The sequence below is a fragment of the Musa acuminata genome, chromosome BXJ1-3 (assembly GCF_036884655.1).
Source record: "Musa acuminata AAA Group cultivar baxijiao chromosome BXJ1-3, Cavendish_Baxijiao_AAA, whole genome shotgun sequence".
In the NCBI taxonomy this organism is placed as follows: domain Eukaryota; kingdom Viridiplantae; phylum Streptophyta; class Magnoliopsida; order Zingiberales; family Musaceae; genus Musa; species Musa acuminata.
Genome location: NC_088329.1, coordinates 45,253,522 through 45,267,412, shown reverse-complemented (window position 1 = coordinate 45,267,412; position 13,891 = coordinate 45,253,522). Strand labels below are relative to the sequence as shown.

The following is a 13,891-nucleotide window of genomic DNA, read 5'->3' as shown; positions in this document are numbered from 1 at the left end:
AAAGGGGACATAAAATCTACCATGACAAAAAAAAGATTTGAAGCTGACCACGATGGAAAGAAGAAACATAAAATCCACCACGACAAAGAAGATTTAAAGCTTGCATGGCGAGAATACACGAGATTTGCTATGGTGGAGAAGGGATATAAAATCTACCATAACAGAAAAAAGATTTAAAGCCCGCCATGGTGGGAAAACCCGAGATCCGCTACGATGGAGAAGAGACATGAAATCCGCTATGGTAGAAAGAAGATTTGAAGTCTGCTATGGTAGGAAGACCCAAGATCCGCTACGACAAAGAAGGGACATAAAATCCACCACGACAGAAAGAAGATTTGAAGCCCACCATGGCGAGAAGACCCAAGATCAACTACAACGGAGAAGGGACATGAAATCCACCATGACAGAAAGAAGAGTTAAGCCTGCCACGATTGGAAAACTCAACCCGTTCTAAGATAAATATGCTATAATGGAGGCACAAGCCCGAATACGCTTGAGAAGCATAAGTCGGGAAACCCGATTGACATCGAAATAAATCTGCTATAGTGAAAGCGTAAGGCCAAACGAGGCCGAGACACGTGAGTCAAAAAAACCCGATCAACATAAAAATAAAACTACTACAGCGAAAGTGTTAGGAAGAATGATCTCAAGACGTGTGAGTTGGGAAAACCTAATCAACACTAAAGTAAATCTACTACGACGAAAGCGCAAAACCAAATGCGCCCGAGACAAGTAAGTTACAAAGACCCCATGGGCACCAAAATAAAATCGCTACGACGAAAGCACAGTGCCAAATGTATCCGAGACACATGAATCAGGAAGACCCGATCGACACCGAGATAAATATGCTTTGACGAAAATGCAAGACCAAACACGCCCGAGATATGTGATTCATGAAGACCAGATTAGCACCGAGATAAATCCGCTATGATGAAAATACAATGTCGAATGTACTTGAGACGCGCGAGTCGAGAAGACCTAATTGGCATCGATATAAATCCACTACAACGAAGGCATAGGCTAAATATGGTCGAAATGTATAAAGTCGGGAAACTCGGCTAACGCCATAGAAAAACCATTATGATGGAGGCACAAGCCCATCGCACCCCGAGATACTTAAATCAAGAAAACCCGACCCGCACATGTTTCGAGTCCCTTAACGGAGAAACCAAACGATGTGTTTCGAGTCCCTCTTGCAAGAGTCTTGAAACATGCCTTTACGGGGGACAAATGATAGGAAATTTACCAACAGTTAATACACAATCGTCATGTGTCATCCAAGTTATTCGTTTACGTATATAAAGATTCAAAGCAAAGAAACACAAGCTTCTTTCTCATTTATTATGGTAATGAATGTAATAACAAACTTCCTTCTCTCCCTTTTATGACAAGGAAAACAATCCTAAGCTTTCTTCTCTTCTTTTATGATAAGAAAAACAATCTTAAACTTCATTTATTTTCTTTATGATAAGAAATGACATTACAAACTTTTTTCCCCTCGTTCGACATGTAAAAACATATTCTAAACCGAAAACATGAAAAAGGAGGGAGGACTCTCTCCTTTCTCGAGCTACTCGAACCCACATTTAAGAACCTCGTATTACTAACTGAAGCATCAGAGGGATCGAGTCGAGAAACCTCGCCTGACCCTAGTCTTTGTGCATGTACTATCTGGGGAAAACAATACTTTTACCTCAAGAACATAATACTCTTACCTTGAGAGCTCGATACCTCCATCTCAGATCAATCTCGGAATCACCTCGAAGCAACCTCGGAGACATTTCAGATAATCCCTGCACACACGAGTTTGGATAACCAAGACGCCAATCATATTTTCTCCTAATAGTTCACTATACTCTTTTCACGAGAGAGCTGATATGTAATTGCTAGGAGCAATAGTAATCCAAAGACTACGTGTAATTATAGCCAATAAATTCTATTGGAATGTCTACTAATCAAAGAACAAAAAAAAAAAAAGTAACAGACACAAAGTAAGAAAACAAATAAATAAATAAAATATCTTTTTAAAAGATTTTCATCTTAAAATAATTATTATTTTTTAAAAGATTTTCATCTTAAAATAATAATACAAAGCAGCAGGTCATGCCTGCCTCCGGACTGCTGCGTGTCTCATTCTGGCATGATTTGCAAGCCCGTTAACACATCCGTTGCCTTTCTGATAATTGTGAGAAATCTTAGTACCCCAAAGTTTGGCAACCTCCTCTTTTGTATACATCACTGCACTGCCGTATACATCATGAGCGAAGAACATGCGTATCTCTTCCCTTTTTTTTGGCCTGGTGAGTAACCCATCAGTTTGATTGTCGTCTTGGATCTCAAAGATGGATGTCTCGTGTTACCGTCCTCGTTGTGCATGAGATCCGAGGAGATGTTCTTCCCACTTCCAGAGTCCTCGGTCGGTTCGTCATAAAAGATCATCATCTCACCGTCTGTCTGTCTTTCGTTGCAATCTCTCTCGTCATCCATCGAACATTAGAAATCCCTGGTCATGTGGTCCACAGTTTCCAACAAGCACGACACGGAATCTACTCGACCACCGACCCTCTCGTCTTGCACCAACCGATGCTAACCCTTACAAGAGAGGGATGATGCAAGAGGAAAGGACATCGACGGAGATGGAGATTGTGCTGCTGCTGCCACTGCGCCATGCAATTATGCGAAGCTCTTCTCGGACATCATCACTCCACGAAATGACGACGCCCACTGCCATTGAGTTTTGTCATCTGCCGTAACGTGCATGGCATCACGCTTTTGCCTCTCAGATACTGGTACGACCATCTCCATCTCCTCTCGATCTCTTATGCTCTCGGACACTGATACGACCATCTCAGCCCTACCATCTCCTCTCGAGCTCCTATGGCAGAGACCAACCTCTGTTACACCCCACCCTCATCCCTCGGTGGCGTCACGGTCTTACTACTCCACTTGGAGGTCCATCAACAAGACTATTAATTTGGAGGTGGAAAGAATGGCGGATGCACTTCACCTTTTCCTCCCATCATAATTGTTCCTTGGTGTTGCAGTAAGCACGCATCTCGATAGGAATGTTGGGCTGTCCACTGTCCAAATAATAAGATCCTTAGCATCCCCCATCAACGTTTACCTCTCAACACCATCGCCACGGAAGAGAGAGAGAGTGATAAAAGACGGCATTTTTATCCACCTGGTTGCTCTGCGTCCGCTGGCCGCTGTCTAATGGCGACGCGACCGCCTCGGGTGGCGGAGCTCCTACTGTTACTACCATCATTGCTCCTCCTCCTCTTGCCGCAGCAGGTAGTCTCCGATCCGGACGATGAGGCCTGCCTCTCCAACCTCCGCAGCTCCCTGACGGACCCAAACGGCAGCCTCCGGAACTGGACGGCGGACACCTTCGCCGCCCCCTGCAACGGCTTCACCTCCTACCTTGAGGGCGTCACCTGCAACAACGGCCGCGTGTACAAGCTCTCCCTGCAGGGCCTCTCCCTCGGCGGCGCCCTCTCCACCTCCCTCGCCAACTGCACCAACCTCCAGTCGCTCGACCTCTCCTCCAACGCCCTCTCCGGCGCCATCCCCCCGGAGCTCGCCTCCCTCCTCAACCTCGCCGTCCTCAACCTCTCCTCCAACCGCCTCTCCGGCCGAATCCCCCCCGAGCTCGCCCTCTGCTCCTACCTCAACGTGCTCGACCTCCACGCTAACCTCCTCACGGGGCTCATCCCCGACCAGCTTGGTCTCCTCGTCCGCCTCTCCACCTTCGACGTCTCCGACAACCGTCTCGAGGGGCCCATCCCGGCGCTGCTAGCCAACCGGACGGCGGTGGGCGGCGCCGGGGCCGCGGCTCTACCCAGGTTCAACGCCAGCTCGTTCGTCGGGAACAAGGACTTGTACGGGTACCCGCTGCCGCCAAAGCGGGGCGGCGGCCTGTCGGTTCTTGCCATTGTCGGGATCGGCGTCGGCAGCGGGCTTCTCAGCTTGGTGCTCAGCTTCACTGCCGTTTGTGTTTGGCTTCGGGTCACGGAGAAGGCCGCGCCGATGCCCGGCGAGGAGGGAAAGATATCGCACCTCATGCCCGACTACTGACCGCTTCCCCTTTCAGCTCCGCATTATTTCTCCATCGGCCTCTGCTTTTGTTTTTGCTTTTTTCTGAGAGTAAATACTGACTGCTCCTTTTTCATTCTCAATTTGTGTTGATCGAGAAACGAATTAGGATGTACAGTACAGCGAGTCACTGCTTCCTTGCGGGATTTGGTGTGGTTCATTCACATCATAAATAGTCGCTTTTTTATGACAGGATTAAATATGGATTAGGAGCTGAAATCCTGCAATCTTTAATCTTTTGTCCTCTGCTGTTTCGTCTCGAGCACATCAGTCGCCGTCGATAGACTGCATGTTCCCCCAGCAGACTCCTCGGATCCAATATGAATGGGAAATGCATTATTGCAGCAATACCGTCCGAGACACCGCAGACGAGCAGCATGAAATGAACCTGAAGAGTGCTGACACAGACGCAGTCACTGCACTGACCATCCGCAGGGCTCCTGTGATTGTTATGATGAAGAAAGCTCGCTCGCTGCTCACAGGTGTCTTTTTTTTTTGCTTCTTCTCCTTGGTAATCAGGATGAACACAACAAACCTTGGTCCGTGAAACCAAACCAAACCAAACCAAATCACAGGGTGGCAGAACTCACTGGGATTGAGAATTTGCAAGAGAAAGAAGGGTGGCCCACGTCCAAAGCAGCCTCTTATTTTTTCTTTGGGAAAGGCGTGCAGGCGTGCTCAAGGGCGGGGGCCCTATGCCAAACAAAAGTTTCGTGGTGGAGCGAGCAGCTTTGCATGCAAGAATATGACACGCCATGCGACATAGAATAGACAATGGAGGGATGCCTTGTTCCTTCCAACCTCGATGCTTCCCACCTTTCGCATCACGAATCCTCCCCTTCCATCGACCTCATATGCATTCGTTTCTTAATGCGGTAGGGTGAGCTGGTCAAACACCCTACATCTTATTTCTTTTGGATTCGTTTCTCTTTTCAGCAGGACCGCCCATGCCAACTTAAATCTACCAAGCACTTTTTCTTTTCCGTCATAATAATGGTGTACATTAAATCAAAACTTAAAAAATAGACGTCTTACCCTGTTTTCTCCTCTGTCATGCTCTCCACATTTACAGCTGCAAGTATGGACATCTCCCATTCCTCCTCTCCAGCTTCACCTCAGCAACTTCTGCAGCACAAGAATGCATCCTTTGCTCTCTCATTAAAGAGAGACACAAAGAAAGTTGTCAAACAATTTTTGCAGACACGAGATGGGTAAGAAAAAAGTAGCATAGCAATGCAAGATGAGGAGATGCGAGTGATGACACCTTTATTGTCTTGGTTTTGATCAGGGGCCGTATTGTATTCCGTGGCTTTTGCTCTGAAATCTGTGTGCAGCAGATGGGAGTAAAAACATGAAATACTTGGATAAAATCGTTTAAAAAAAAAAGGGTACAAATCCTTTAATGTATGACTATTCCATCCAAATTAAATTCTCATGCATAAATAAAACAAATCAATCTGTTTCGGTGTTTTGTTTTGTTTTTGTTATTACACCATCTCTTAGTTGTACATGCAAGTGGACCACCAGCACCATTGTACCAGGCATAGACTTATTAAACAGACAATTATAATCGACTCCAACACTACCAGTGGTGACAGGTGATGTTCGCTAGCAGAAAGTAGAGTGGTGGCTCAACAAATTTACTCTGCTGCTGCATCTTAAAGTGAACAGAGCAACTGAGTTTGTGTTTATTTTAATTGGTACCTCAGCATTTATAAGGTATCTACATCCACATGCTACTGATGATGTTTCAATTGAAGACATAATCCAGCCATTAAATAACATCCTAGAAAATATCAGTAGTCATGAATTTACATGGAACACAAGCCACAGAAAGCAGATCAGTAGATGAGCCTAAGTGCCACTAAACGACATCTAGAAGTTACATTAAGTTCAACTCGTTAATGATGGCAACAAAAAATGCCTACAAGTCCCACTACCATGCTCTAAACAAAAGTTAATGTAGTCTCTTCCCTTTTTTTTCCCCATGAATGCATCACAATCTCCAACTTAAAGAATGCATGGTTTCAAGAATTCTTATGTATCTTTTTTGTCTTTTGATGATATCAACTTACAAATTCGTTCGTGACCCAGATGATCAAGATTAATAACAAAAACTGTCTTCCTACTTTCAAGGGTAAAAATATGTATGTCGACACTCCCTATTCCCTGCATTAATGGGTGGCTCATGAATTAGGCCACTTTTTTTCTTTAAGAAAACAACTATATTGAAAAATTCTACAACAACGTAGAAAAGTCATTGTCCATGGAAGACATCAACTATCTTAAAGAATTTCCTATAATAATTTAGAAAATTACTATTGACGAGCTTATTGAAATTTATTTCCCTTGCTCTTAATAGGAGGGTATACTAACAACAAGCAGGTCATCTGTGTGAATAAGTATGTCATTTATGGGTCTTCAGTGCACACACATTCCACATTACACAATTTCTATCTGCTAATTTCACATAAACATTTCTCATACTACAAATATAAAATAATATTTGTAAATTTCATTGTTTAGCTCATGAAGAATTTCACATAAACATTTCTTTGGCTTCAACGCCCCAAGAATAGTTCAAAGCCAAATATTTTGGCATTACCGAGTTTTTTATAAGACTGAACTTTAGCACAAAGTCTATGCAATTTAAATTGAAATTCATCTTGCACTTTGTATAATCTTATACACTAAAAACAAGTTCTCTTTAATTGTTGCATTACCCATATATTTTACATGCAGTGTGCATGTGACAAATGTGCCAAACCATTCATGACCATAAAAGATGACAAAGTAACTATGACACGCTCCTGCACAATATAGGAGTTGTCTGATTCGTTACTTATTTACATACTATAAAAAAAATACAGCACTAAGTAAATCTTCCAGGACAATGAAATATTGAAGACCTAAGCATCAGCCACTTGCACAGGATATGTTCGTAGACGGTTTTAAGCACACCAAGATCACTCAGAAATCATTCTAAATCCACTCGAAAATCACTTTAACACAAACAAAGAAATCATTTAAGAAAGCAGCTAGCCATGAAAATAAGAGCAATATGCAATCATAATCTGCTTCAATATAATTTCCAAAATAATGCACAAATAAATGATGCGATCACTGCAAAATAAAAGAACAGCCTTGACAAACAACTTAACCAAGAAAGGTCAGATGTATTGTACGCAAGCTCCATACCACATAAGAACATAACTTGCTCTATCGTACTATTTAGATATCAAGCAAATCAACTTACGAATTTTCATGAGAACTAATGGAAAAAAGAATCACAGCGGAGGCAAAGAAACTATAATTAGGTCAACAAAATCTAACATTTTCCTGATACAAAAATCGAAGCACAAAGAACTTCTCAAAGAACACCAATCAAATGCAAACTTGAGCCATTTGTTACATGGAATTCATCCACAGAACTGCTATTCTTAGTTGAAAGGTTTACAACCATGACTCTTTTGTCTAATATTAATAATCAAGTTGGAAGGGTATATTTGTCCTTTACACTAGGATTCTATCTCTTGTTAGGAGAGTAACAACTTGATATGTTGGTGTGGAGATAGTTGGAAGGGGAGTACATCTGACATCACATATGTAGTGTCATTTTACTTCAATTGGATTCCTCAATCCTCTTCTCTTTGTTGATGATAGAGGGGAGATCGAGAAGTCGGTAGGAGTTTCATCGAAGGACAAAGGGGCATCGTCGAAAATGATTGAGGTAGGTGTCCCATCTCTTTCTCCTAGTTTAATCTCACAAAACTATGATCATCATCTTGATCTCACAAAATATCATTCATGTTACCATGTTCATGATTTTCTTCTCAAATCTAATAAAAACTTACTGTATCATGCTTTCTACTAGAAACAAATATATTTATATATTATGCTATAAAGTTATGTGATGAAATAACACAAAAGAATAATAACCTAACTTATTATAACAATACCAAGTTATATTCTATCAAACACAAATACTAAGGACAAATAACATCACATGTAAGAAGTATAAAGTTTATTATAAAAATAACAACCTAACTTATTATATAAAATGTTCAAAAATTAGTCACGGTTTGAAAAACTAACAAGCAACAAAAAATAAGTCTTAGGTCGACTGCTCAAAGGTAGGACATGTGTTGTTCCTCCTATCGTTGCTCGTCATTGTCTTGTGTCTCCGAAAAATTTTACAACAATAAAATTTAGCAACAATATTGAGTAGGGTAATCCTGAATATACAAAAAGTGCATCAAGGTAGATGGTACAAATTAAAATAACAAAAAGGATATCACAATCAACGATTAATACATTGAATACTGCAAAATACAATCCACACAATACAACAAACAATATATACATATACAATATCATATACACATGCAAAGGGCGATTGACAGTGGATGCCTGCAGCACCTAAGGCATCTGTGGACATCCCATTTGCATGTGTATATGATGTTGTATATGTACATATGGTTTGTTATATTGTGTGCATTGTATTTTGTATTATTCAATACATTAACCATTATTTGTGCTATCATTTCTGTAATCTTATTTCGTATTGTCTGCCTTTATGCACCTTTTGTTTATTCGAGATTATCCTACTCAACATTGTTGCTGAATTTTATTATTGCAAAATTTTTCAAATGCACAGGACAATAACGACCAATAACAAGAGGAACAACACATGTCCTATCTCTAAATAGTCGACCTAACATTTGTTTTTATTGTTTGTTAGCTTTTTAAATCGTGCCTAAATAATGTTAAAACATTTTGTTTTATGTAAAAGGAACAACACATGTCCTATCTTTGAGGAGGACGACCTAACATTTGTTTTCGTTGCTTGTTAGCTTTTTAAACCATGACCAAATAATGTTGGAACATTTTATGTAATAGGTTATTATTGTTACAATAAGCTTGAGACTTCTATCATGTGATGATATCACGTGATGTTGTTGACCCTTAGTATTTGTGTTTGAAATAATATTAAGACATACCTCAATATTTGTATAATAAGTTAGGTTGTTATTCTTTCATGTTATTTCATCACATAACTTTAGAAGCATGATCCAACAAGTTTTTACAACATGCCAATTCATACATGTTAAAAAATCTAGATTTGAGAAAAAAAATCATGAACATAGTAACATGAATGATATTTTATGATATCAATAATAAGAGATATATTTTATGAGATTAATATGGGAAGAAGGGATGGGATACCTACCTCAATCTTTTTCGGTGATGCTGTGATGAAACTCTTACAAACTCCACGATCTCCCTTCCATTGAGGAATTCCACTTAAGTAATGAAACCACATAAGTAATGTCAGATTTACTCAGTCCCCTTCTAACTATCTCCACAACAGCATATCAAGTTGTTGCGATGTTAGAGATAGAATCCTACTGCAAAGATAACATACCATTCCAACTGGATAATTAATATTAGATAAAAAGTGACGGTTATGTCAGAATGTTAAGAATATTCCATAACCCTAAAACATTGCAAGTACAGAACCAATCAAGAAACAGGAGAGAGGTGTCAAATTTACCGAAGAACACAGTAAAATACAAACGTGAGTCGTTTTTTATACAGAAATCATTCACAGAACTGCTATTGATAGTCGAAAGCGTCAAGAAACTCCATAACCCTCGAACATTGCAAGAAGAGAACGAATCAAGAAACGGGAGAGAGGCGCCAAATTTAACAAAGAACAGAAATATTGCAACCATGAGCCATTTATTATGCCGAAATCACTCACAGGACTGCTATTAATATTTGAAAACGTCACAAAACTCCATAACCCTCGAACATTGCAAGAAGAGACCGAATCGAGAAACGGGAGAGAGGCGTCAAATTGACCAAAGAACACCAGTAAAATACAAACATAAGCCATTTGTTATGCTGAAATCACTCACAGAACTGCTATTGATCGTTGAAAGCGTCGCAAAACTATACAACCCTCGAACGTCGCAAGAAGCGAACCAATCAAGAAACGTGAGAGGCGTGAAATTTACCGCAAAGGTGATGGCGGTGGCACTAATCAATACGGAGAGAATAAATCCCCAACCCCTGGACGCGTACTCCTCTCCTGCCACGTGTTTTGGTCGCCCTGCCTGTCATTGGGGCTCATCTCCAAAACAAAGCTCCAAGTTGAGAGGCTCAGTTCACAGGCATGCTTCGACGGATCGCTGATAGGGGGGAGGAACACGAAAGAGTTCTCGAAACCAAGGATGGATCTGGAGAATGACTCGGTCGGCAATGGCCTCGGAAGAAACGAGAGCGGCGAGCGAACCGCCTCGTCCGCGTCTTCTTTTCGGAATAGCTTGTTGGTATACAAGGGAGGGTGTCTTATTTCGCACTCGGGTCGGAAATAGGTCGGTTTACACAATAAGATCCGACCCACGAACTCTCCCTTGGGCTCCGATATCGATCATGTTCGCATTAAAGGCCCAAGACATGGGCGTGGATTCAGCGGACCATATCCAATACAGTCCACCAAATCCCACCAATCAGAGCTCTCGTTTGATGGGTTCAATTCATGTATGTATAAAATACCTTTTTTTTGCTTTTGAAGCAAATTATATCTGACAAAACCTTTGTAATTTGTAGTGGAAAAATCTGTGAGCCACAATATATTGTCAATATGGACACTAGGAAAACTCTACCAAATTGGTTCTTTTTATCATGCATTTGTCAGAAATTGAAAGGACATTGACTTTTCCACCTAACAGCAGATTATCAAGTGTACAAAGTCAATGGACAAAGTCAATGACCATTGACCTCATGATTGATAATAATAAATATTCAATCACTGTTTTGAAAAAGAAAAGAATTAAACTAATCCAGTGTACAAATATTAGAAGTAATTTTGGATCAATACAAATCCTCTAATTTATTTCCACCTAGTGAATGAAGTTGAGGGGTTTAGTGAAAACACACCTCTTTGTTTCAATGGTGATACACTGTGTCAGCTGCAGCCCCAGCATGATGGAAGCTGTATCACCAACACTTGCAACTATTAGGATCTTGTAGGTCATGACTTTGGGTAACACCACCAGCAATTAACACAAAGAGCTTAAAATCTCAGCTTGCAGTGCAAATGTTGCATATGTGGAGATATTGGGAAGAATCAGAACCTGGAATCCCACTCCTTAGGTGCTTCAAGCTTGGTTATTATGCTTTGCAAGAAAACTTAGTCTGCTTGAGAGTCTTCACCAGAAATCTCCACAGGAGCAATTGCCATCGCTAAAACAATGAAACCTATGTGCATCCCTCACAGTAATCTCCCTTCCAGTGATTGCAGAAATAAACTTGATCGAACTATGGCAATCTCCACATATTCTAAGATTCTTCACCACCAATATTGGTACTCCTTCGGCAGTACTGATCAACCCGAATGCAACAGCAAGTTTCTCACTGTGGTATCCAGCCCTTGTCTCTCCTGTAATATTATCCCTTATGGGAGCCCATCTCACATCTGGGACATACCCGGCTAGCTTCATCTTCTTCGACATCTCCTCCAAGAACTGGCAGATATCCTTAATCCTTGGATGTGTAACATCATCAGCAACAAACACATGGATTTTCTTCTCCAGTTCAATCCAACTGCAACCCGGTTTCTTCCTTACCCCTCTGTCTTTCATCAGCTTTCTAACTGTCGCAAACTCATCCCATCTACCTGTGCTAGCATACATGTTTGACAGCATCACATAGGCAGCTGCATTAGCAGGCTCCAGCTGAAGAAGCTTCTCTGCAGCCATTGCACCCAGCTCCAAGTTTCCATGGGTCCGACAAGCACTGAGTAATGTAGACCATCCAATCAAGCCTGGATCAAATGGCATTCTCTTGACTAGCCCCTCAGCCTCATCAAACTTCCCAGCTCGAGCCAGAAGATCTAGCATGCACGAGTAATGCTCTTCTCCAGGTTCAATATCATACTTTTGTTTCATAGAATTGAAGTACTTCCAACCCTCATCAACCCTTCCGGTGTGAGCACACGCGGAAAGCACAGAAATGAAAGTGATGCTCGTGGGCACATGATCCAAATTAAGCATCTCTTTGAACAGAACCAACGCTTCTAATCCAAGTCCGTGCTGAGCATATGCCCCGATCATTGTGTTGAACGAGACCACATTCTGTTTGGGCATCCTCTTGAACAGCATATGAGCATCCCTGAGATTGCCACATTTTGAATACATGGAAATTAGTGCATTGTCGACCGAGATTTGGTTGCTTGGAAACTCAGTCTTAATCGTCAGTCCATGCATTTGCTTCCCTTGAGATGGGGATGACAGATTTGAGCACGCACTGATTGCACAGACAAAGCTGCAATCATCAGGCCTGAAACCGGCTCGCTGCATCTCACGAAAGCATTGGATACCTTCCTCGGAGAACTCATCATTGACAGAGTACCCCGAGATCATAGTGTTCCATACAACCAAATCAGGATCATCAACCTCCTCGAAAACTTTCCTTGCGTCGCGTATCTGACCGACCTTCGAGTACAGATCAATCAGACCACTTCCGACATGTGAATTCCTCTCAAAACCCGTCTTGATCAGCTGTGCATGGAATTGTGCACCGCCATCTAAGTCCTTCACTGATGTGAATGCTGTCAGCAGACTCGCCAGCGTGTACATGTCGACTTCGAATTCCCTCCTCATCATTTCCTGAAACAAGTTGAGAGCTTTCGGTCCTCGCCGGTGCTGCCCGTAAGCCACGATCATGCAGTTCCAAGAAACAGCATCTCGCGAGGTCACCATCCCACCAAAAACCCTTTCGGCTTCATTCAAGAGGCCACCTTTACTATAGCTGCTGATAAGAGCATTGTTGACAGATACATACGAGTCAAGACCCGAGGCGATAGCAAGCGAGTGTAACTGTTCGACGTCATCAACAACAGAGGAGATGACAGAGGAGAGGGTGAAGCCATCGGCATCAGAGCCAAGGCGGCGCATGTGTGAGAAAAGGCGGACGGAATCGAGGGAGCAGGCGCCATCCGCAGCGGCAAAGGCAGAGAGGAGGGTGTTGTAGGATACGAGGTCAGGAAAGGGGATCCGTAGGAAGAGGCGATGAGCTGCGTCGGGGTGGGACAGGCGGGCATAAGCGGCGAGGAGGGCGTTGTGGGAGAAGACGTTCGGGTGGGAAATTTCATCGAACGACTGGTGAGCGAGCGCGAGCTGGCCGCAGCTCGAATAGAGAAGGACGAAGTGGTTGGCGAGGTAGGTGGAGGGGGGAACGAAGGACTTGAGGAAGAGGGCGTGGAGGGCGCGGCCGGCGGTGAGGTCGCGCCGGCCGATGCAGGCTTTGAGGAGGTCGCGGAAGCGGAGTGTGGCGGCTTGGAGTTGCGACAACTGAGCCGAGAAGAGGTTCATTCGAGGACCCGCTCGCACGCGTGCCGACTGGCTTCACGATGACTGGGTTCATCGAGTCTATAAGCGTACGCCCAATGCATTTGATCGAATCAGCTCGAGTGCTCCATGTATGTATTCAATGCATGTGGTGTTTAGTTTGAAGCGTATGAATATTGGTGCACCTGTATATTTATTCGAACCAAATTCAATTCAAATAGATACTAATTAAACCAACCTAAAATAATTTAACTTGAAGTTGGTTGGTTAGATTCAATTTGAGTCAAACAAGTTTGAATCTATCTCAATGAATCAAACTGGGTTGATAAGTCAACATTTGATCATAAGTTTTACCTTTTCGTAAGGTAAGTGTAATCCGATAAACTTACAAGTATTGGTGCCCCTACTCCTCAATCAATATAAGACTAAATATATTTATC

The 13,891-nt window shown here is 42.3% G+C and overlaps 2 protein-coding genes across 14 annotated transcripts; one reads left to right on the top strand and one right to left on the bottom strand.

Moving 5' to 3' along the window:
• Positions 1–2,818: 2,818 nt before the first annotated feature.
• On the top strand, positions 2,819–4,111 carry LOC135634701 (receptor-like protein 44). Its single transcript, XM_065145224.1, has one exon. It carries the CDS (start codon positions 3,217–3,219, stop codon positions 4,075–4,077), a length of 861 nt encoding a protein of 286 aa, XP_065001296.1. The 5' UTR covers positions 2,819–3,216; the 3' UTR covers positions 4,078–4,111.
• A 594-nt stretch (positions 4,112–4,705) lies between these two features.
• Positions 4,706–13,580, bottom strand: LOC135634659 (pentatricopeptide repeat-containing protein At3g49710-like). Of its 13 annotated transcripts, none has more exons than XM_065145180.1 (5): positions 10,116–13,580; positions 9,326–9,503; positions 5,360–5,419; positions 5,131–5,240; positions 4,706–5,066 (listed from the first exon to the last, which is right to left on the bottom strand). In XM_065145180.1, exon 1 carries the CDS (start codon positions 13,473–13,475, stop codon positions 11,313–11,315), a length of 2,163 nt encoding a protein of 720 aa, XP_065001252.1. In that variant the 5' UTR covers positions 13,476–13,580; the 3' UTR covers positions 4,706–5,066; positions 5,131–5,240; positions 5,360–5,419; positions 9,326–9,503; positions 10,116–11,312. The 13 variants fall into 13 exon arrangements, with proteins under 13 accessions (XP_065001252.1, XP_065001233.1, XP_065001260.1 ...); XM_065145161.1 differs by having other exon boundaries at positions 4,706–5,056; XM_065145188.1 differs by having other exon boundaries at positions 4,706–5,056; positions 5,131–5,220.
• Positions 13,581–13,891: the final 311 nt, after the last annotated feature.